Raw genomic sequence first — 22,162 nt, 5'->3', positions numbered from 1 at the left:
GGGATCTTATTGAAACATATAAGATTGTTAAGGGTTTGGACACACTAGAGGCAGGAAACATGTTCCTGATGTTGGGGGAGTCCAGAACCAGGGGCCACAGTTTAAGAATAAGGGGTAAGCCATTTAGAACGGAGACAAGGAAACACTTTTTCCTCACAGAGCGTTGTGAGTCTGTGGAATTCTCTGCCTCAGACGGCGGTGGAGGCTGGTTCTCTGGATATTTTCAAGAGAGAGCTAGATAGGGCTCTTAAAGATAGCGGAGTCAGGGGATATGGGAAGAAGGCAGGAACGGGGTACTGATTGGGGATGATCAGCCATGATCCCATTGAATGGTGGTGCTGGCTCGAAGGGCCGAATGGCCTACTCCTGCATCTATTGTCTAATGACTCCTATTGTCTACTGTTGCACCTATAGTCTATTGTCTAATGACTGCTATTTTCGAAGGGCTTGCAAGAAATCACCAGCTGCAAGAGGAATCCCCCACGCTCCTGGGACAATCGTTAGCTGACCAACAACCTGAATGAGTTTTACTGCAGGTTCGACAAACGGAAACTTAACCCTGGTACCCCCTCCCCAATTACCACTTCACACCTACTCACAGCCTGACTCCAGTCTGCAAAGACTGGACCCTTCCCCACCACTCCTCCCCAATCACCACTTCACACCTATTTACCCCAATCTGGGTCAGGATCCAGTGGCACGGAGTGAGTCCATGATGACCGGAGACCCTTTTCTGCCGCAGCCTCCATTCACCTTCCCAGGCTCCCAGCCATTGTGACGCTCCACTAAGGTCACCCATCATTCTCCGCCTGTTCCACCGTTGAGGTCTTGGTTGGGGTTGAGGTTTTATGCTTAAGCTGGTATATTATAGCCATGTCTAGATATTTCTAGTTTTATCTTCTTGTATGCTTGTAGGTGGGATTTGTTTACATGGGACCATGTTTATACAGTTACTTAGTTACCTCCGTGGCCAGTAACACTGTTCTTAATGTTACATAGTTCTGTGGTGGTGGAGTTAATCTTCAAGACTGATGAGAATCTGCTCAACCAGGAGATGCGAATTCAGAGCCATCACCCAAACCTCATCAATTGAGGTACAGAATGCAGATGGCGTTTATAATCATGTATGGTTGGACGCCAAGCCATCATTGTCTTATTCACTGAAGCAGAAAGGAGGTTGTGCCACCAGAACTAAACTGCGCCGTTTACAAAAAGACATTGGGAAAACTTGCATCATTTCCCACACCAGATCACTTCCTAATCTCAGTCAGATCCATAACTCATGAACCTATTAACAAGTGTTACATTGAGGGACTTGTACCAAACAATAGATAATTCACATGTTACACAACACAAGACATGCACTCTATTGTCACAGAGAAAGACCCATCCCCATCAGTAGTGTACTGTTCCCCAGTGTTTACAGTGACAGTTCATCCACATCAATTTGCGAAACCATTTAGAACCTCAAAGCCAAGCAATGAGCATACAAACTACCCACCACATCAGATAAGACCTGCCTGTTATATGAATGTGTCTGCAGCATCTACATTACTGCTGTTAGCTATTAAACAAGCCACAGAATAGGTGTGGAAAACAGCAGCCTGATCTAAAGTGCTTGCCAAAGAAAAATCAGATTATATCCAACAATAATGTTCCTACTCCTAGCATTATGCATTCAGATCTACACCCAATTATTCCTATGTTCTCCTAATCAGGCTTGTTATGAAAGTCTGAAGAAGGGTTTCAGCCCGAAAAATTGCCTATTTCCTTCGCTCCATAGATGCTGCTGCACCCGCTGAGTTTCCCCAGCATTTTTGTGTACCTTTGTTATGAAAGACAGTCCGGCTTGTGCCTAATTCAAGGATATGTTCAAAACCGCATGAAGAAAGCCACTGTCCCACTGCCTCCTTGGAATCCAAAGCCCGTAGTTATTTAAAAATGGAAAAGAACCATTTGGAAAGCCATTGCTCCCCATGATCCGATGCCCAATAGTTGCGAACGCAAATGTTGCCCAGACCAGATATGCACCCTGTTGTTACAGAGAAAGACCTGTCCCCGCCAATATAAACATCCAAGTGCCATTCAGTGACGGACCCATCACCATCAGTACTGTACCCATGTTTATACAGTGACAGACCATTTCTCCAGTATTATAAAGTGACACCTCCGTCCCCACCAGTGCTGTAGCCCCCGGTGTTTAATATACAGACAGTAAACTGTGTGTAACTGGGGCCTGGTGGCTAACGCACCGTTTGCTGACCTAGTACGTAGCATAATGAGGACATGTTATTTCTCCCCTCGACCTCCCAGTCTCTGCCCGCCTGCCCGCCCTGAGCCTCACCTGTCTCCGCATCGCTATCCGAGTCCGAGTCGCCGGCATAAGCCTTCAGCGTCAAGAGAACATTGCGCTGACCCGCCATTACCCGGCGCACTCTGTAGTCGTCACTCTCCAGGCCGCGCGCAGGCGCTTTGCTGGGATCGGCTGGTAACGTTTAAAGTGTGCGCGGACGGCAGCGGCAGCGGCTGTACTGGGTCGGTGATGTGTTCCCGCGGGGCCTCGGCTTCAGGCGCCCGGTCCCGGGACAAGGACAGGATCCGCGCTGCCCTCAGCCAGGTCTTCGGCCATGAGTCGTTCCGGTCGGCGTGCCAGGAGAGCGCGGTCAGGGCGGTTGTAAGATGTGAGGCTCCTATTCCCACTCGAGTTCTCCCTTACCCTCAAGTTACCTCTCATCCTCCCCATTCCCCACCCTCAAGACCCCTCAACCCCATTCGCCTCCTCCGAGGTCCGTGGTCACAGGGAGAACTTGCAAACTTGCACAGACATCGCCCGAGATCATGATCGAACCTGGGTCCCTGGCACTGTTGATGCTGCGCCACAGACTTTAGCAGTTTTGAAAGCTCAGCAAACTGAAATATTAAGCAAAACAAACTGCAGGAGGAACTCTTAGCGGGGCAGGCAGCATTAATCGGGCGGCATGGTGGCGCAGAGATTGAGTTGCTGCCTTTACAGCGTCAGAGACCTGGGTTCAATCCTGACAATGGGCGCTGTCTGTACGGAGTTGATACGTTCTCCCTGTGGCCAAGGGGGTTTCTCCGGGTGCTCCAAAGACATACAGGTTTTGTCTGAAGAAGTGTTTCGGGCCGAAACGTTGCCGATTTCCTTCGCTCGATAGATGCTGCTGCACCCGCTGAGTTTCTCCAGCATTTTTGTGTGCCTACAGGTTTTGTAGGTTAATTAGCTTTGGTATATTGTCCCTTGTGTGTAGAATCGTGCCAGTGTACGGGATTGCTGGTCGGCGCGGACTCGGTGGCCCGTGGGGTCTGTTTCCACGCTTTAAAAACAAATCTGCGGAGGGAATGGATAAGCGATGTTTCGGGTTGGGACCCTTCCACAGGCACTTTCTGTTTTGCTCAAGATTCCAGACTCTGCAGTTCCTTGTATCTCCAAATTGAAATATGAACTCTGACACAAGTTTGAAGAAGGGTCCTGATCTAAAACATCACCATCCATGCACTCCAGAAATGCTGCCCGACCACTGAGTTACTCTAGCACCTTGTGTCTTTTATATTAACTCTGTTACTCTAAACCTGTCTGACCAGAAGACTATTTCCAGAATTTTTAGTTCTAATTTTAGATTTCTAAATTCTGCAGTTTTTTTTTTTACTTCCGCTTAAGCAACCCGATGATAAACCTTGTTTAAGAAGGAACTGCAGATGTTGGAAAATCGAAGGTAGACAAAAATGCTGGAGAAACTCCGCGGGTGAGGCAGCATCTATGGAGTGAAGGAAAAAGGCAATGTTTCGGGTCGAGACCCTTCTTCAGACAGTAAACCTTAATGAGTTAAATGCACCATAAGTTTGGGTGCAGAAATTGTTCATAACTTTGCTTGGATTGGAGTGTATGAGTCATGAGGAGAAATACAAAATGTTAGAGTAACTCAGCGGGACAGGCAGCATTTCTGGAGAGAAGGAATTGGTGACGTTTTCGGGTCGAGACCCTTCTTCAGCCAGAAGGAGAGGTTGGGCACATTTGGATTGTTTTCTCTGGAGCAATGGAGCTAATAGAAACATAGAAACATAGAAATTAGGTGCAGGAGTAGGCCATTCGGCCTTTCGAGCCTGCACCGCCATTCAATATGATCATGGCTGATCATCCAACTCGATATCCTGTACCTGCCTTCTCTCCATACCCCCTGATCCCTTTAGCCACAAGGGCCACATCTAACTCCCTCTTAAATATAGCCAATTAACTGGCCTCAACTACATCCTGTGGCAGAGAATTCCAGAGATTCACCACTCTCTGCAAAAAAATGTTTTTCTCATCTGAGTCCTAAAAGATGTCCCCTTTATCCTTAAACTGTGACCCCTTGTTCTGGACTTCCCCAACATCGGGAACAATCATCCTGCATCTAGCCTGTCCAACCCCTTAAGAATTTTGTAAGTTTCTATAAGATCCCCCCTCAATCTTCTAAATTCTAGCGAGTACAAACCGAGTCTATCCAGTCTTTCTTCATATGAAAGTCCTAACATCCCAGGAATCAGCCTGGTGAACCTTCTCTGTACTCCCTCTTTGGCAAGAATGTCCTTCCTCAGATTAGGAGACCAAAACTGTGCAATACTCCAGGTGTGGTCTCACCAAGACCCTGTACAACTGCAGTAGAACCTCCCTGCTCCTATACTCAAATCCTTTTGCTATGAATGCTAACATACATAGAAACATAGAAATTAGGTGCAGGAGTAGGCCATTCGGCCCTTCGAGCCGGCACCGCCATTCAATATGATCATGGCTGATCATCCAACTCAGTATCCCGTACCTGCCTTCTCTCCATACCCCCTGATCCCCTTAGCCACAAGGGCCACATCTAACTCCCTCTTAAATATAGCAATTCGCTTTCTCACTGCCTGCTACACCTGCATGCCTACTTTCAATGACACCCAGGTCTTGTTGCATCTCCCCATTTCCTAATCGGCCACCAGACAGCACCCAGTAATAGAAGTGCATATAAATTGTTAGAGATGTAGATAGGATCAGTAGTCTAGGATCAAGGTGGCAATCTCAAGTACCAATGTTTAAGGTGAGGGGGAAATTTTTGAAGGAAATCTGCGCTGCAGGTTTTTTGCCTAGAGTGGGGTAGATGCCTGAAATACATTGCTATGGGGAGATGGAAGAAGCAGGTATGATAGCAACGATGAAAAGGAGTTCAGACAGACATGTGAGGACAGAATAGAGGAATACAGACCAAGTGCAGACAGATGAGATTAGGAAGATTGGCATCATGGTCAGTGAAGGCATGGTGGGCTGAAGGGCTTGTTCCTCTACTGTTGTATGTTTCTGTACTGTTGAATGCATTGTTAATATATGCAATATGAGTTGGGCTGAGTGTGAATTTAGTTCTTGATCCAGAGCTGAGACAAAGCATGAACTTACCTTTTTTTTGCAGGTGATGGGGATGTCTTTATTTGCATGCCAACGGGAGCAGGGAAATCTCTGTGTTATCAGTTACCAGCTGTGATCGCTGAAGGAGTAACCATTGTGATCTCTCCACTGATAGCACTTATTCAGGTAGGTTTTGTGTGATTCCCAGCTTGCAATGGTGGTGGTTAAACTACAGGATCAAAGTAGAGGCCATCTCTGTTATCTCACAGAACATATGAACATACTAATTTGAATCGGGAGTAGGCCTCTTGCCCCTTGAGCTTGCTCTACCATTTAATATGATCACGGCTGATCTGTTGTAACCTTGGGTATATCATTTTTTTGGGTAGCTTGGGATGTATAGTTAAGGGGCAGAACATTTTACTGCAGATATTCCTGGTTCAAATCTCGGTACCCCCTTCAGAATTTATTGCCATAGATAGGGTGGACGTCAGAACCTTTTAAGGGCAGCACAGGGGCGCGGCGGTGGAGCTGCTCTCTTACAGCATCAGAGACCCGGGTTTGATCTTGACCTGGGTGCTGTCTGTGCGGAGTTTGTATGTTCTCCATGTGACCACATGGGATTCCTTCCACATTGCAAGGACATGGAGTTAACTGTAAATTGCCCCTTTTGTGTAGAATGCCAAAGTGGGATAACATAGAACTAATGTACAGGTGATCGATACAGAAGTCTGAAGAAGGGTCTCGACCCGAAATGTCGCCCATTTCTCTCACTCCATGGATGCTGCCTCGCCCGCTGAGTTTCACCAGCATTTTTGTCTCCAGGTGATCTTGGACTCTGAAGGCCGAAGGGCCTGTTGCCACGCTGTTTTTCTAAACTAAACCTCATCTTCATATTCCAACCTTGGTAACCTTGTACGCATTAGTTATCAATCTAACCACCGGTTTAAATATGCCCACATATTTTGTTTCCCTCCCACTTAGAGTAAAAGGATGTGAAAGACTTTCAGTCCTCAAACAAAATATTGTCTTATCTCTGTCGAAAAATTATTAATCAGTGATCCCTGTTTCTAGATTCTCTCACAAGAGGAAACATCCTCTCCAGATCCAGCCTGGCACAGATCATGCATGCTTTAATCATGTTCCCTATATTCCAATTGTCATGTGTCTGTCCTGTCCAACCTTTCCACAAAATACATACCACTCTTTCCACTTATTAATGGATTAGCTGAACACAAACTCTCTTGCAGTGATGCTCTTTCGATCCTGTTCCCCGACCATTGGAGAATAAATTTGTAACTAAAACGCATGGAGGTATCAAGATTCAGAAATGGTGTGAGTTAACATGTTGGATGATGAGGCAAGAAGAGCAGAGTTGGCATTTGCAGTGTATGCAGCATTAAATGTTTGTGTGATTGTGAACTGCCTGCAGGCTGTACAGTGCTTAAATTTCTGTTGGTAGACAAAAGTGCTGGAGAAATTCAGCGGGTGCAGCAGCATCTATGGAGCGAAGGAAATAGGCAACGTTTCAGGCTGAAACCCTTCTTCAGGTTTCTGTCTCTCTGTGGATTTCCTTGTTACCACCTCTGTTCTTAGTGATTCTTCCTTCAGAGTGCATATGCGCCTGTGGATCACCCTGTAGGATGTGCAGTGTTTCATGTCTGTATGTCTGGAGATTGCCCAGCAGTGTGTACTGTATTGTAAGATGTAATAGTGATAAGGCTGAATGATGTTAATAATATAAGAAATATATTAAATGGATTCCTGGGCTAAGATTACACTTATATTTAGTTTCAAAGCAGGCTTTTCCCCAGTACGGTAAGACAAGCCCAGACAAGCCCAGATTTCCCCGGTTGCTGTGTATTGAGATAATGACCAATGACTTTGAAATGCGTCAACAATTTGACGAGAGAGGAAGCCCAGATTAATCCCAGTAAAGGTATTGAGACAATGTCCGATGCATTTGAGGTATGCAGTGACTGATGACTTTGATATGCAAGTATCTTGTACCACATGACAAGATGCCTTTGATGCGACTGATGATAGACGAGACAACTCAGCCGCACCCTGTAGTAATGTGTATTCTCTGTACCTCTGACCATAATGTCTTTGGAATGTGCTTGGGTGACAAAAGAACAGTATATAATACTATGTAATTCTGTGTTCAGGGAAGTGGACCGAGGACAGCCAAGTGTCTGTGTTGCTCACTTGGCTGGGGTTTTCCTTGCCACTTCCATCGGCCGATAATGAGTAAAATTGTGAACGGGTCTACCAACCGCTTTGTGAGTTGTCTGTTTGTTAAGAAGTGAACCTGTTTGTTTAATTAAAAGTAATTTGTTTCAATAGCAGCACATTTGGAAAGCAGTGACAGGGTCGGTCAAAGTCAGCATGGATTTATGAAGGAGAAATCATGCTTGAATAATCGTCTGGGTTTTTTAAGGATATAACAAGTAGAATGGATAAGGGAGAGCCAGTGGATGTGGTATATCTGGACTTTCAAAAAACCTTTGGCAAGGTCCCACACAAGAGATTAGTATGCAAAATTAGAGCACATGGTATTGGGAGTAGGGTATTGACATGCATAGAATTACCTTTATTGTCATTCAGACCTTACGGTCTGAACGAAATTTCGTGCCTGCAGTCATACATACAGTCATCAAAGAGTAGGAATTAACAGGAGCCTTTTCAGAATGGCAGGCAGTGACAATTTGGGTGCTGCAAGGCATAGTGCTGGGACCCCAGTTATTTACAATGTATAACGATTTAGATGAAGGAATGTAACATCTCCAAGTTTGTGGATGACACCGCTGGGTGGTAGTGTGATCTGCGAGGAGGATTCTATGAGGCTGCAGGGAGACTTGGATAGGTTGGGTGAGTGGGCAGATGTAGTATAATGTGGATAAAATGGGAGGTTATCCACTTTGGTGGCAAGAACAAGAAGGCAAATTATTATCTGAATGGTGGCAGATTAGGAAAAGGGGAGGTGCAATGAGACCTGGGTGTCCTTGCACATCAGGCAGTGAAGAAAGCAAATGGCATGTTGGCCTTCATAGCAAGATAATTTATATATATAGGAGCAAGGAGGTCCTACTACAGTTGTACAGGGCCCTGGTGAGACCACACCTGGAATATAGTGTGCAGTTTCGGCTTTTTAATTTGAGGAAGGACATTATTGCTATTGAGGGTGTGCAGAGCATGTTCTTCACCAGGTTAATTCCTGGGATGGCGGGACTGACAAATGATGAAAGAATGGATCGACTAGAGTTGTATTCACTGGAGTTTGAAGGATGAGAGGGGATCTTATAGAGAAATATAAAATAACTTGTGGGATTGGACAGGCTAGATGCAGGAAAAATGTTCCCGATGTTGGGGGAGTTCAGAACCAGGGGTCACAGTTTAAGAACAAGGTGTAGGCCATTTAGGATTGAGATGAGGAAAAACTTTTTAACCCAGAGAGTTGTGAATCTGTGGAATTCTCTGCCTCCGAAGGCAGTGGAGGCTAATTCACTGGATGTTTTCACGAGAAAGTTAGATATAGCTCCTAGGGCTAACGGAATCAAGGGATATGGGGAGAAAGCAGGAATGGGATACTGATTTTGGATGATCAGCCATGATCATATTGAATGGTGGTGCTGGCTTGAATGGCCTAATCCTGCACCTATTTTCTATGTATAAGTAACTGTTGGGGCGGCACTGTGGTGCAGCAGTAGAGTTGCTGCCTTACAGCGCTGGAGACCTGGGTTCGATCCTGACTACAGGTGCTGTCTGTACAGAGTTTGTAATTCTCCCTGTGACTGCGTGGGTTTTTGCCTGGTGCTCTGGATTCCTCCCACATTCCATAGATGTACGGGTTTGTAGGTTAATTGGCTTTGGTTAAATTGCAAATTGTCCTTGGAGTGTAGGATAGTGCTGGTGTTCGGGGTGAATGCTGGTGGGCGCTGACTTGATAGGCCTAAGGGCCTGTTTCTGCACTGTATCTCTAAAGTACAAAGTAAAGCCTAAACTGCCAAGTTGCAATTACCATGTGAGTGTGTAGTGTTGTGTCCATATCTCTGTTGTATGTTTAATGTTTGAGTTTATTTACATGGAAAGAGTGCAATATTGAATATCTGTTCATTTCCCGAAAAATAATGTAGAGTACAGTGTTATTAGTGTGTGATATCTGTGCCTGGGCGTTGCACTGTAGAGTGTGTGGTGTTTAATCTCTGCGTATCTGTCATGTATGTCTTCCTTCTACAGGATCAGCTTGAACACCTGCACATCCTGAAGATCCAAGCACATTCCTTGAACTCCAAGCTCAGCGCAGAGGAGCGGAAGATGGTCCTGTCTGACCTTTGGTCTGCGAAACCCCGCATTAAACTGCTCTACATCACGCCCGAGATGGCCGCCTCCAACACCATGGGACCTGTCATTGATTCACTGCTGGCCCGGAAGCTCCTGTCGTACCTGGTTGTCGACGAGGCGCACTGTGTGTCTCAATGGGGGCATGACTTCCGACCTGACTACCTCAAGCTGGGGCTCTTGCGCAGCAAGATGCCCAGCGTCCCCTGTGTGGCTCTGACTGCCACAGCCCCAAAGCAAGTACAAGATGACACCATTGCTTCTCTCCAGCTGAAAGAGCCCATTGCAAATTTCAGGCGTCCATGCTTCAGAGCGAATCTATTTTATGAAGTTCTCTTCACAGAGACTCTGACTCAACCCTTTGTAAATCTAAAAGGATTCTGTGAACAGGCTCTAGGGAAGAAGAATACTTCAGGGGTGTGTAGCCTTTGTTAAATCTTTCTCATCCTTTAAAGTGCTGTTCCTGGGTAAATGCATGGACACCAGTCACTCTACGCTTAATCCCACATCAGCAATCATGCACGTGTGAGAGTATGCAACAAGCATTCCGTTATTTTATGTGTCGCAGGCAAATTAGATCCGGTCTTCACCAGCATGTCTCTAACCTAGGTTATGATCACCTGCTGAAAACCAGATTCCACTGTTACAGCTTTTCTCCAGAGCCCCAAGTGCAACACTTCCTGCTTGAAGCCAAGTCCAGGGTGATCAAAACTTGGGGAATTTGATGGTCTCTGTACTGTAGATCTGATCCTGATAACTTGCTGATATGAATGTAGTCATAATGTTGGTGAAAATCTTTGCCTTCATCGTTGGTGGAAAAGACACTGACAGGAGCCCTGAAAGCCCCACAAAGTATGGTTGCTGCTGGAAGCTTGGTGTTTATTCGGTGCAGGGGTGACATTAAAAAAGATGCTTGGAAAGCAAAGGGAGTGCATGAAAATATCCTGGCAGCTAAATCAAGAAGGTCCATGAGGTGTTCCACAAATGCATGGATTAGAAAGGAAAGAGCGTGTCGCTTTGGGGATTAAAACAGCAGTATGTTAATGGCATAAGAAGGCAGGTGCGACAAGGTATCTTGTTACACGAGGTAGATGAGGCCAGGCAGCTTTAAACTAGTGTTTAAGAGGGAACTGCAGATGCTGGAGAATCGAAGGTTACACAAAAAAGCTGGAGAAACTCAGCAGGTGCAGCAGCATCTATGGAGCGAAGGAAATAGGCAACGTTTCGGGCCGAAACCCTTCTTCTGAAGAAGGGTTTCGGCCCGAAACGTTGCCTATTTCCTTCGCTCCATAGATGCTGTTGCACCCGCTGAGTTTCTCCAGCTTTTTTGTGTAACCCCCAGCTTTAAACTAGGCCTCCTGAGGTGCCGTGATTCAGAAGCAGACACAGCATTCTATTCCATCATACTCCAACCTCTTAGCCTGGTACCCTTGCTCTCCCACTACCTGCCTCAAAAAGGCATCCAAAAGGCCTTGCTGGAAGTAGCACAGCACTTAAAAATTAAGTGCCACCCTTAGTATGTATTACAAATAGTATGGAGCAGGCAAACCATCACGCAGCCAGAATGCTGCCATACCCAGTGTATACTTGTCTACTGGTCGTAGACAATTAAACGAGTAACCCGGCAGGCATTTTCGAGAAATTCCCTGTCAACAATGGAGGAGCCTAGCAAGGGTATACTAAAGACCAGGTTGTTTCATTTGCAAGCAGTCATGCCACTTGGGTGATCAATTTGTGTTTCCTTCGAGATCCCTATCATCACAGGAGCAAGTTTTTAACCGATTTTGCTCTTTCAGTCTACCAGACCAGACAACCTCCCTGCTTTGGTACCAGTGGCTTGTGCTCCAGAACTTAGTTTAGAAATACAGCGTGGAATAGACAATAGGTGCAGGAATAGGCCATTCGGCCCTTCGAGCCAGCACCGCCATTCAATGTGATCATGGCTGATCATCCCCAATCAGTACCTCGTTCCTGCCTTCTCCCCTTTTTAAGAGCCCTATCTAGCTCTCTCTTGAAACGGGCTAAGTGATCACCCGTACATTAGTTCTATTCTACACACTAAGGACAATTTTACAGAAGGGAATTAACATACAAACCTGCATATCTTTGGAATGCGGGAGGAAACTGGAGCACCCGGTGAAAACCCATGCGGTGACTCCGTACGGACAATACCTGTAGTCAGGATTGAACCCGGATCTCTGTGTTGCAGGGCAGCAACTCTACTGCTGTGCCACTGTGTTGCATATTTTAAGCTTGCTGGTCCATTCCTGCCCAACAGAGGAAGCTGTAGTTTCTCTGGCAACCTCCCACCAAACGTATCCAGCACAGTCGCTGTCATACACCCATTGCCCAGTTATGTCTTTCCCAAAAATTAACATTGAGTTTAGCTAATTGTTGCCCATTCGGTCCACGCAATCATCAGCATAGTGATGGCAGGAATTGCCTTCAATGTTAGCAGTAATCTGGTTACTGATCTTTATATAGTCAACACCAGACTTCATCGCAGATATTGACCAAAAGCTAAATTTCTGAGATGAGTAGAGTACCTGGCTTTGACATTAGGGCAGTACACCATTCACAACTCCTCGGAAAATGAGGCAACCAATGCCTGCTGAAGAGTGGTAAGTATAATCCACAGTATTCAGTGTATCAGCAATGATCCTGCATGACCCTGCCCCCTATCCTTGGCATTCAATGGCATTAGTTTTGTTCTGTCCCTTGCCATTAACATCCTGGAGCCTGTCACTGCTTACCAGAAAATAAACTGGGCCTGCCACAAAACTATTGTAGCTTCGAGAGATGATTGTTGCCTTGTTGTGAGATCTATCACCTGCTAGGCAGTTGAGACTGTAACAAAATGCTCCCTACTTGCCTGGATGAGTACAGAACTGATATCATTCAAAGTTCAATGCTGTGAAGGGCAAGGTGGCCTCCTTGAATGGTCCCCTATCAACCACCCTTGACATTTAGTTGTGCTACCACTGTTCACAATGTTTACCATCACCGTATTCCCTCTATCCCGTATCTCTACACTGGACGGCTTGTTTGTAATCATGTTTAGTCTTTCCGCTGACTGGATAGCGCGCAACAAAAAAGCTTTTCTCTATTCCTCAGCACATGTGACAAGAGACTAAATTAAAATTTGATGGTGCTGGTTCTTGCAGTAGATTGCTCTAATGCAACTCTTTCTTTGCAGAAGTTCAGTGGCTGTGGTATAATTTACTGTCGGACCAGGAACTCGTGTCAAGAGGTAGCAGAGGAGCTGACGCAGAGAGGAGTGGAGGCGAAAGCTTATCATGCTGGTACGTAGTGCTGATGCAAACACCGACGATTCTTTCCACCGATGTGTTGTGATGTATTACAATGGAATTCTTATTTGTTGAATGTTTTTCTTAAACTGTTTGATACACAGTCATATTCACTAAGTTTATGAAGTCTTATTTCCCATAGTTACAATGCATACAATGTGGTTAACTTGTTCTACCACTGATTAACCTTCATGGTATTTATCCTTACTCTGGCTGAGGAATTCCAGTTGCCATCTAAAGAGTAATACAACACAGAAACGGTCCCTTCAGCCCAACGTACCATGCCAACCAAGACGCTTCATCTATCCCAGTTCCATCTGATAGCGATTGATAGATCGAGATAAGTACTAAAAGTACTATATCTGTCTAACCTCCACCAGAGCTATCTTTGGTTAATTAATTCTGTTCAATTGTAGCTCTGGTTAAACTCTGTGCAATCTAACTGGTTATGTTTGGAATGCATTGACTCCAGATCTATTAGTACACTCCGAGGAAGGGTCTTGACCCAAAACGTCACCAGTTCCTTTTCTCCACAGATGCTGCCTGGCCCGCTCAGTTACTTTTGACGTAAACCAGCATCTGTAGTTCCTTTATGCACACTGTTGGTATTAACTTGTTAACTTCAGGATGTACTAACTCTTCTCCCCAAAACCCATGACACCCGTACTAATCAAGAACCTACCCATCTCTGCTTTAAAATTATCAATTGACTTGGATTTCACAGCCTTCTGTGGCAATGAATTCCACAGATTCACTACCCTCTGACTAAAGAAATTCCTCCTCTCCTTCCTTTAATTCCGAGATTATGAGCTCTGGTCCAAGACTTATGACCACAGGTTATGAGCTCTGGTCCTAATGGAACCATCCTCTAGTGGCAGCTCACTAAAGGATGCCATCCTCATGGGTGAATAATCTGTTGATGTGTGAAACTATACCCAACAGAAGAGAGAAAATTGTATGGAGAATATTTCACATGAATTTAATGCTTGAAAGATGAAGGAAGTAAATTCAATAACTTTGAAAAGCTGGTGTACATAGTTGAAAAAAATATGCAGAAAAGCAGGGGAATGGGTTTACTTTGATATCTCTTTCCAGGAGCGAGCTTTGGCACAATGGGGTGAAAAACCTGCTGTACAATTCCATACTGGTTCTAAAATTAACAATTTTCAAATGGTTTGTGTTACTGTCGAAATTGACCCTTGAACTGTGGCGATGTTGAAGTGGAGGTGGTGGTCCCAGAGGCCGCTGTATATTCTGTGTTGAACACTGTGCATTCCCAATGTACTGACAGGGCTAAAGAACTCAGAACGCACAGAAGTGCAGCAGGAGTGGATGGAGGGCAAGGTGCCAGTGATCGTGGCGACCATCAGCTTTGGGATGGGTGTGGACAAGGCAAATGTTAGGTAAGTGCCAACAATGTGAATGGGGAGTAGTTGATGATCGACGTGTCTGGGTAAAGTGGGAAGGAGATTTCTAAATTGGCTTTGGCAGGTTGTTTGGCCAAAGATGGTGGTGAGACGTACTCATTGGAATTAGCGTTTAAGAAGGAACTGCAGATGCTGGAAAATCGAAGGTACACAAAAATGCTGGAGAAACTCAGCGGGTACAGCAGCATCTATGGAGCGAAGGAAATGGGCAATGTTTCGGGCCGAAACCCTTCATCAGACTCATTGGAATTAGACTGCCCAACTAGAGGCTAACAGGATCCAACAGGTATGTTCTGGTTGGATTGAGCATGAAGGACGGTGATAATCACATGAGCAGACGGGGCTGGAATTGCCTCGCTCAGTACTTTGTGCTGAAATACACCAGCCACATTTTAACAAGGTTATTCCTGCCTCGGGTGGATTTTTGCTCTGTGTCTATTGCTGTGTGGATTCCATGGACAATACACTTAAAATGATGGTCGTGTTGGATGTGGAGCAAAAATAAAGTCCAGAGGCCATGATTAGAAGGGTCCCGACCCGAAATGTCACCCATCCTTTTTCTCCAGACATACTACCTGGTGGCTGTGTGGAATGAGCTTCCTGTGAAGGTGGTGGAGGCAGGTTCGTTTTTATCATTTAAAAATAAATTGGATAGTTATATGGACGGGTAGGGAATGGAAGGTTATGGTCTGAGCGCAGGTATATGGGACTAGGGGAGAATATGTGTTCGGCACGGACTAGAAGGGTCGAGATGGCCTGTTTCCGTGCTGTAATTGTTATATGGTTATTATATGGTTACCTGACCCGCTGAGTTACTCCAGCACTTTGTGTCTATTTTCAGCCAGATTAGATCTAGTTTCGATTTTGTAGCTGAGCCGAACGCAAATTCCGATCCTGGGTTGCCACCTTGTGCTGAGTTAGAGAATTACAAGGTTGGGGAATGATGGTGCAGAAACACAGGATCAGTTTCAAATAAGCAATCACAATTTTGTTTCCTAACCATCAACAATCAACACCATGCAACATAAAGTTTGGAGACTTGCACAACTTAACACTTCTTTGGCTGTTACCTTGATGCTTTGACGGGTTGTGATTAGCAGCGGCTAATACCAGTTCCTTGCGCTTTTCTTTTGATTGAAAGATACTGCATGGAAACAGGCCCTTCAGCCCACCAAGTCCATGCCAACCATTGATTACTGGTTTACACGAGTTCTATGTTATCCCACTTTCTCATCCACTCCCTACACACTAGGGGAAATTTACAGAAACCAATTGACCTACAATTGTTGTGTGAATTATGTTGGTGTGTGTCTTGGTTCCTTTCTTGCTGTATGACTGCAGAAACCAAATTTCGTTTGAACTTAATTTGAGGTAAAATGACAATAAACGGTATTGTACAATATCCCCCTCTACAAAGGAGGATAATTCTTGATTCATTCTTGGCACATTCTGGTAAAAACTGGACTTTGAGAACCAGTGCATCCATCTAAAGCAGTGATGGACAGAATTTGGCACACTACCCAAGCTGACGCCAAACTCTTGATTTATGAAGGCTTAACATTTTTTTGTTACTATTATTAATACTCTCCCAACATTTGTCATAGAAACATAGAAAATAGGTGCAGGAGTAGGCCATTTGGCCCTTCGAGCCTGCACCACCATTCAATATGATCATGGCTGATCATCCAACTCAGTATCCTGTACCTGCCTTCTCTCCGGTAGGCGGCGCGACTCTCGTCAGCAGCGGCCTCTGCAGCCCGTATCGCGTTTTTATTATTTTTTGTTTATGTTTCTATGTAGTTTTTTTTGTTATTTTTTGTTGGGGGGGGGGGGGGGGGTGGGGTGGGTGAGAGGGGGTAACTTTTAAATCTCTCCCTGCACGGGAGACCCGACCTTTTCTTGTCGGGTCTCCGTTGTCGTTGGGGCTGCAACGAGGAGCGGCCTCCAACAGGAGAAGACCGGGGGCTCTGGTGCCGACGACTCACCTCACCGTCGCGGAGCTGGCCGAGTCCGGAGCGGTGGTGGAGCGCTGCTGCGGGCCGACCTCCGGAGATTCAGAGGCTGCAACTGCGGGTCTGGCGGACGGCGGCACCGGGAGCCCGCGGGTCCCTGGAGGGAGACCGGTTTTCAGGGCTCCTGCAACGGCGACTTCTCCCGCCCGAGTTGCGGGGTTGAAGAGCTCCTGGAGCGGGGCCTTACAGCACCGCCCCGCGCAGCTTGGAATGGCTGCAGGACTCTGCGAGTGCACGCCGGGGGCTCTAACACCAAGACCCGGTGCGCGACCTCGCACCACCCGGCGTGGCTTTAATGGCCGCGGGACAATCGCCATCGCCAGCCGGGGGCTTTGACTTTGACTCTGACATCTGGGGGGGGGGGGGGGGGGGGGGGGGGGGGGGGGGGGGGGGGGGTGCAGTGGAGAGATAAGTTTTTTTGGCCTTCCATCACAGCGATGTGATGGATGTTTATGTAAATTATGTTGCGTCTTGGGTCTATTTGTTTGTAATGTATGGCTGCAGAAACGGCATTTCGTTTGGACCTCAAGGGGTCCAAATGACAATTAAATTGAATCTTGAATCTTGAATCCATACCCCCTGATCCCTTTAGCCACAAGGGCCACATCTAACTCCCTCTTAAATATAGCCAATGAACTGGCCTCAACTACCTTCTGTGGCAGAGAATAGTAAGATTAAACGAGTACTTACCAGTATGAAGTTTGATCTGTATTTTATGAGGAGTTACGATGAGGGATTACGTGAAGACCCCAGCCCAGTGCGCAGGTGCGGCATACTTCGAAGCAGCGGTGTGAAAATACAGGATAGACACAATATTTGAAGTAAGATAGTAAAGATCATGAGACATCAGTTTATTAGTTTGATCTATATATTGAGGGTGGGAGCGGAGGGCACGTAATCCCTCATCGTAACTCCTCATAAAATACAGATCAAACTTCATACTGGTAAGTACTCGTTTAATCTTACTATTTTACTTCGGAGTCACGTGAGTGATTCCGTGAAGACTTCAAAGGTCTGTGATTTCAAACCGTGTAACAGTTTTTATTTCACTCACTGCCGAAGTTTTTGAGGGAGGAAGTGTTATCGTAATCAACCAATGGATCTGCTTTCACAAGAAACAGAAAGGTATTTGTTAACAATAACAACATAAAGAGCTCCCCTGAGCTTAAATTAATATTGCAGTTTGTAATATTCTTTCTGCAATTAAATCAGGCTTATCAACGGTTTACAATAAAAAATGTTCTGAACGTCGTTCCCTTGACCATTCTGCCGTATTGAGAATGTGGTCAACCGGGATGTCCATTCGTTCAGCCGCTGATATCAATGCTGCCCTAGTGGAATGGGATTAAAATGTATTATTATCTATTCCGGCAGCTTTCAGTACCTGTTTGAGCCACCTTGGAGTGGTTTGGCTCGTACCCCGTCTTGGGGTTTCTGTGGTTGACCCATAGGCTTTCCTCTCCCTCTAAGATTGTGGGTTGTGTCTATATATTGTAGTAGATGGGTCACCACACTCAACCTGGACTCTGGTGGGTAGGCCCGGAATCCCACCATTGAATAGGGCGTTCCTGGTCCATATAACCATATAACAATTGCAGCACGGAAAACACAGGCCATCTCGACCCTACTAGTCCGTGCTGAACTCATAATCTCGCCTAGTCCCATATACCTGCGAGTTAGGTTTTTACCAGACCTAGAATGATGAACGTGATGCGTCTGGGGTAATCACCATGTTATCCAGTCTAGTTTTATGGAGTGACTGGACTCTGTGAGCGTATACAAGAGCCATAAGCATGAGCGTTTTTAACATAGATTGAGCAAGACTGAGGGATCTGGCTGGTGCCATTCTCTGAGATATGTCAATATCACACCGATATCCCATACATGGGTATACCTGGGTTTTTGGGGCTTATTATTATAGTTGCCCTTTCATAAGTTTATCTTCAGTGGATGGGATCCCATGCTCTGCTGTCCTGCTGTTTTAGATAAGCAGACAAGGCGCTCCATGCTGTATTTACGACACTGTAACTCACCTTTTAGTCATGGTGTAGATGTTCCAGGAACTCCAATACGTCAGTGGTTGAATAGTTTGGTATGTTGTCCCTGCGTCGTGGCAGTATTTTACCCATGTTGGCTCTTGGTGACTGTTCGCAGGGATGCCGACATGGTGGTAATGGTTCCTTTGGATAATCCCAGTCCCTGGTAAGGTCTATTCAAAACCTGCACCCAGGAGTTTGATGTTTTTCTGGCATGGGTGGCTTATGCCTGATACTGGGTTGAGTCAGCAACCATGGTCCACTAGGGAAATCCATAGGTGACTCGCCCACCATGTCGTGATGAACTGGGAACCATGGCTGTGTAGGCCGGTCGGGCACGTTCAATATCTCGGAGACAGATTCCATCTGTATTGCGAAGTGCCCGACTGATGAGGCAGAAGGGAGGAAGGCAAAGCAGAAATTCCCCCTTCCAGCGTGTAGACATCTATCGCTGCTGCCTCTGATCTGGTTCCTAAGTCACATACATAGGTTACTGGTGATTCCGTCTTGTGCAACCAAATTGATATCTGGCTTTCAAACTGCTTAATACCTTTAGCAGATATTTTGGGTTTGACATCTATTCAATGTTATCATAAATTTTTACCCGTGACGTGGTGTCTCCCACTGGGTTCTAGCTTCCTAGGAAATAGGCAGCTGATAGTTAAAATGTCTTTTGACACACCATTGCCAGATCTGTTTGACCAATTTGTTGCACAATAATGATTTTGTGCTCCCCATATGGTTGATATAAGCCACCACCATAGTATTATCAATCCGTAACCACATATGTACGTGCTGCATTTGAAATGCATATGCTTTTTAGCCCAATAGGCGATCACCAATCCCAAATTTTTAGGTGTCTATAATGATCCTAGTGTATGGGTATAAGATAGCTAGCATCTTCCATATCAATGCTGGCCATAGGTATCCTTTGGAGATCAGATGTCTGGCAGTGACAAAAAACCCGTCTCCATCTTAAAGTGTATATACTCAACAGATTTATTTAGTGATATTAGATCAATGATGATGCTACATTCACCATCTTTTGTAGTTTTGGTGAATATATTCGATACAAATTCCAATGGTTCATGTTTACTCCCATGATCCGTTTAGTAATGAGCCTTTCTAGTTCAGCTTGACCTTCTCACTTCTCTTTCTTAGAGGGAGAAAATGCCCTTTGGGCGCATTGCTGAACTGGCGGTAATATGCCCAATTTGAATTCAAGTTTTTATCCACTAATACTGTTGAGTATATTTTAGTTATTTGTGACAGCACCCCATGCTTTATCAACAAGTGTAAATGCCCCCCCCGCAGTTAGTAGAACACCCTTATTTAGTGTAAACTGGGAGGAACCAGACTACCTACCTCCATGTTTATTGTTTTTTCATGAAGGCTTAGTTTTGCTGGTATGCTGGTGCTGTCAGTGGGGCGGCGCATTTTCCCACGGCTCCGCTCTGGGCCCCTGTCTAAAAAGAACTTTGGGGGTAAAGTGAAGCGGTCGCCAGGCTTTCACCAGTCCTTGTTCGATATTGCTGGTGGATGCCGAGGGGTGCTGCCAGCTGGGTGTTGGATGCGATGTCCTGCTCGTTCCATGGCCTGCCCTCATGAGGCACACAGGTTTAGCTGCCTCTCTTCCCGCAGCAGCGGTTTGCATAGCCCCGTATATTTGGGGTTGCGGGCAGGTCTTATATGCACAAATGTCAGTCGAGTATCCCAAATTTGGGAACATCTTAGGCGTCAGCACACTCGTAGTGCAACGGGATAGTCTCATCCTGGGAGAACCACCTTGGTGATCATGGCGTCTCGCCTGCCAGGTGAGTATGATCCGTGGAAAAAACGAGCAAAGGCGGTGACATCTTGACCCTCTGTTAGGAGCTTCAAAGTTCGCTGCTTTTAGCTCTTGTCTGTGAGTGCTGACCCAGCTGCCTGCGGATTTGCCTCTAGAAAGGCCTACTCCTGCAGGGCTTTGTTTGGGAAGATGGTCGCGTGGAGGAGCCATGTAGTGGCCCACGACACCCAGTAGCTCTTCCTGATCCTGCTCCCCTGGCATACTGCTGTTCTCGTCCGCCTGCCCAGCGTTTAAGCCAGCCCAGCCCTGGCCTCCTTAGCTAGCCTCAAAAGAGGTAGCAAAAGGGTGTGCTATAAATTGGAGGAGGCATAGCTCAAACTCCGTTGTTGCATCAATCCCTCGACAAGGGAGATGGCTAGTGCAATAGCACTGGGGTAGGAGTGTCAGCTCCCTTGGCATTCAGCCAGTGCCCCTTTTTCCCTGGAGGTTTTGAACTCCATGACCTCCTCTGGCTTGGGGAGACAGACATACTTATTTTTGCTGTCTCCAGCCTGTTCCAGTGTTGGAGGAAGTTGATTCCTGTAGAACCTGTAATTTTGGTAAGGTTTTTGTCTTGCCTGTAGTTAGAGGCTGCCTGCCGTTTCCCAGGCGGCATTGTAGCGGTTTCCGGGCGGCGATTCTCCTTGTCAGGAGTCTGCAGGGCTGCCGGTCGGGTTTTTTAATTTCCCTTCGGTCCGCTGCTGTTACCAAACAGCTGTTCAGCGGACCGGCATCAGCGCAGCTCCCTGTCAGCGGTCCGCAGCGTGTGCGGTCCCGTTTGCGCCTATCCCCCTCCACTGTCGGCTCCTTCGCTGGAGTCGAACGGGGGCCGCTTCCTCTGCTGCTTTGCTCCCCCTGGAGCAAAAAACCACAAGGCCCGATTAAGGTAAGTACTTACCTCGCGTTCCTTGGTTGCGGGAGCTCCCGCTGGGCCGCGTTCTGCACAGCTGTGCGATTATGCCGCACATGCGCACTGGGCTGGGGTCTTCACGGAATCACTCACGTGACTCCGAAGTAAAATTCCACAGATTCACCACTCTCTGTCATGATAGTTCCCAGCTGTCTCCGAGTACTGGATGTTGCTGATTACCAGTTGTCTGAGATGTGAGCATTTCCTATTACTAGTTCCCCACTTGCTGGGTCCTTCTGGATGCTAGCTGTCCACGAATGTGAGTGATCCGGTAATTGGATGTGTTTGGTTGCTTGTTCGCTAAAAGCCAACTGATTTTATGTAATCTTTCCAAATCTGAAGGTTTGTTGCCCATTGGAATATTGCAAAGTCGATGGCTGCTTATTACCAAGAATCTGGTCGAGCAGGAAGAGATGGGAAACCTTCATTCTGTCGAGTTTACTACTCCAGGACAGATCAAAATAGCATCACCTTCCTGATCAAGAAGGAGATCGCTCAGATGCAGGTAGGGGGTGACTGCATTTTGCTCACAAATTGTGTTAAACTTTTAGTTGAACACCTTGCTATTTTCCTGTATACCTTCTGTTTGCCTGTTTGAGGACTTGCTCTTTTACTGACCACCTGTGGTTGCCTCAAGCCTTTTCCTTAATTTCCTTGAATTTCTTGTTTTGGAATCGCTGTTTTTTCCCGACATTTCGTAATCTTCATGTCCCACCTGACCTTCACTTGCTCTCTCATCCCCAAACCTTTCTGTCCATCCTTGTAGGCATGTCGGCTCATTTGTACAGGGGCACCATCACACAAACCAGTCTCCCCACTATTGACTCCATCTCTATTCAACGCTGCCTCAGGGAAAGCACCCAACATAATCAAAGGCTTTAACCACCCCAGTCATTCTTCCTACTCCTGTCGGGCAAAAA

At 46.2% G+C, this 22,162-nt stretch overlaps 2 protein-coding genes across 3 annotated transcripts in view; one reads left to right on the top strand and one right to left on the bottom strand.

The window, feature by feature from the left end:
- sap30bp (SAP30 binding protein) overlaps positions 1-2,475 on the bottom strand; it is a 97,765-nt gene extending 95,290 nt beyond the window's left edge. Inside the window, exon 1 of the mRNA XM_055654008.1 lies at positions 2,345-2,475. Coding sequence (XP_055509983.1) covers positions 2,345-2,423 — 79 coding nt within the window. The 5' untranslated portion in view covers positions 2,424-2,475. The remainder of the gene's footprint in view (positions 1-2,344) is intronic.
- Positions 2,476-2,489: 14 nt separating this feature from the next.
- recql5 (RecQ helicase-like 5) overlaps positions 2,490-22,162 on the top strand; it is a 57,882-nt gene continuing 38,209 nt past the window's right edge. The window contains exons 1-6 of one of the 2 annotated variants that reach the window (XM_055654003.1): positions 2,490-2,681; positions 5,445-5,566; positions 9,620-10,138; positions 12,918-13,023; positions 14,321-14,432; positions 21,585-21,747. In XM_055654003.1, the coding sequence (XP_055509978.1) occupies positions 2,543-2,681; positions 5,445-5,566; positions 9,620-10,138; positions 12,918-13,023; positions 14,321-14,432; positions 21,585-21,747 (1,161 nt within the window). In that variant the 5' untranslated portion in view covers positions 2,490-2,542. The remainder of the gene's footprint in view (positions 2,682-5,444; positions 5,567-9,619; positions 10,139-12,917; positions 13,024-14,320; positions 14,433-21,584; positions 21,748-22,162) is intronic. The other variant, XM_055654002.1, reaches the window with a different exon arrangement.

Source organism: Leucoraja erinacea, chromosome 23, assembly GCF_028641065.1.
Source record: "Leucoraja erinacea ecotype New England chromosome 23, Leri_hhj_1, whole genome shotgun sequence".
In the NCBI taxonomy this organism is placed as follows: Eukaryota; Metazoa; Chordata; class Chondrichthyes; order Rajiformes; family Rajidae; genus Leucoraja; species Leucoraja erinaceus.
The sequence above is the reverse complement of the archived record's forward strand: the minus strand, read 5'-3'. Positions and strand labels throughout refer to the sequence as shown.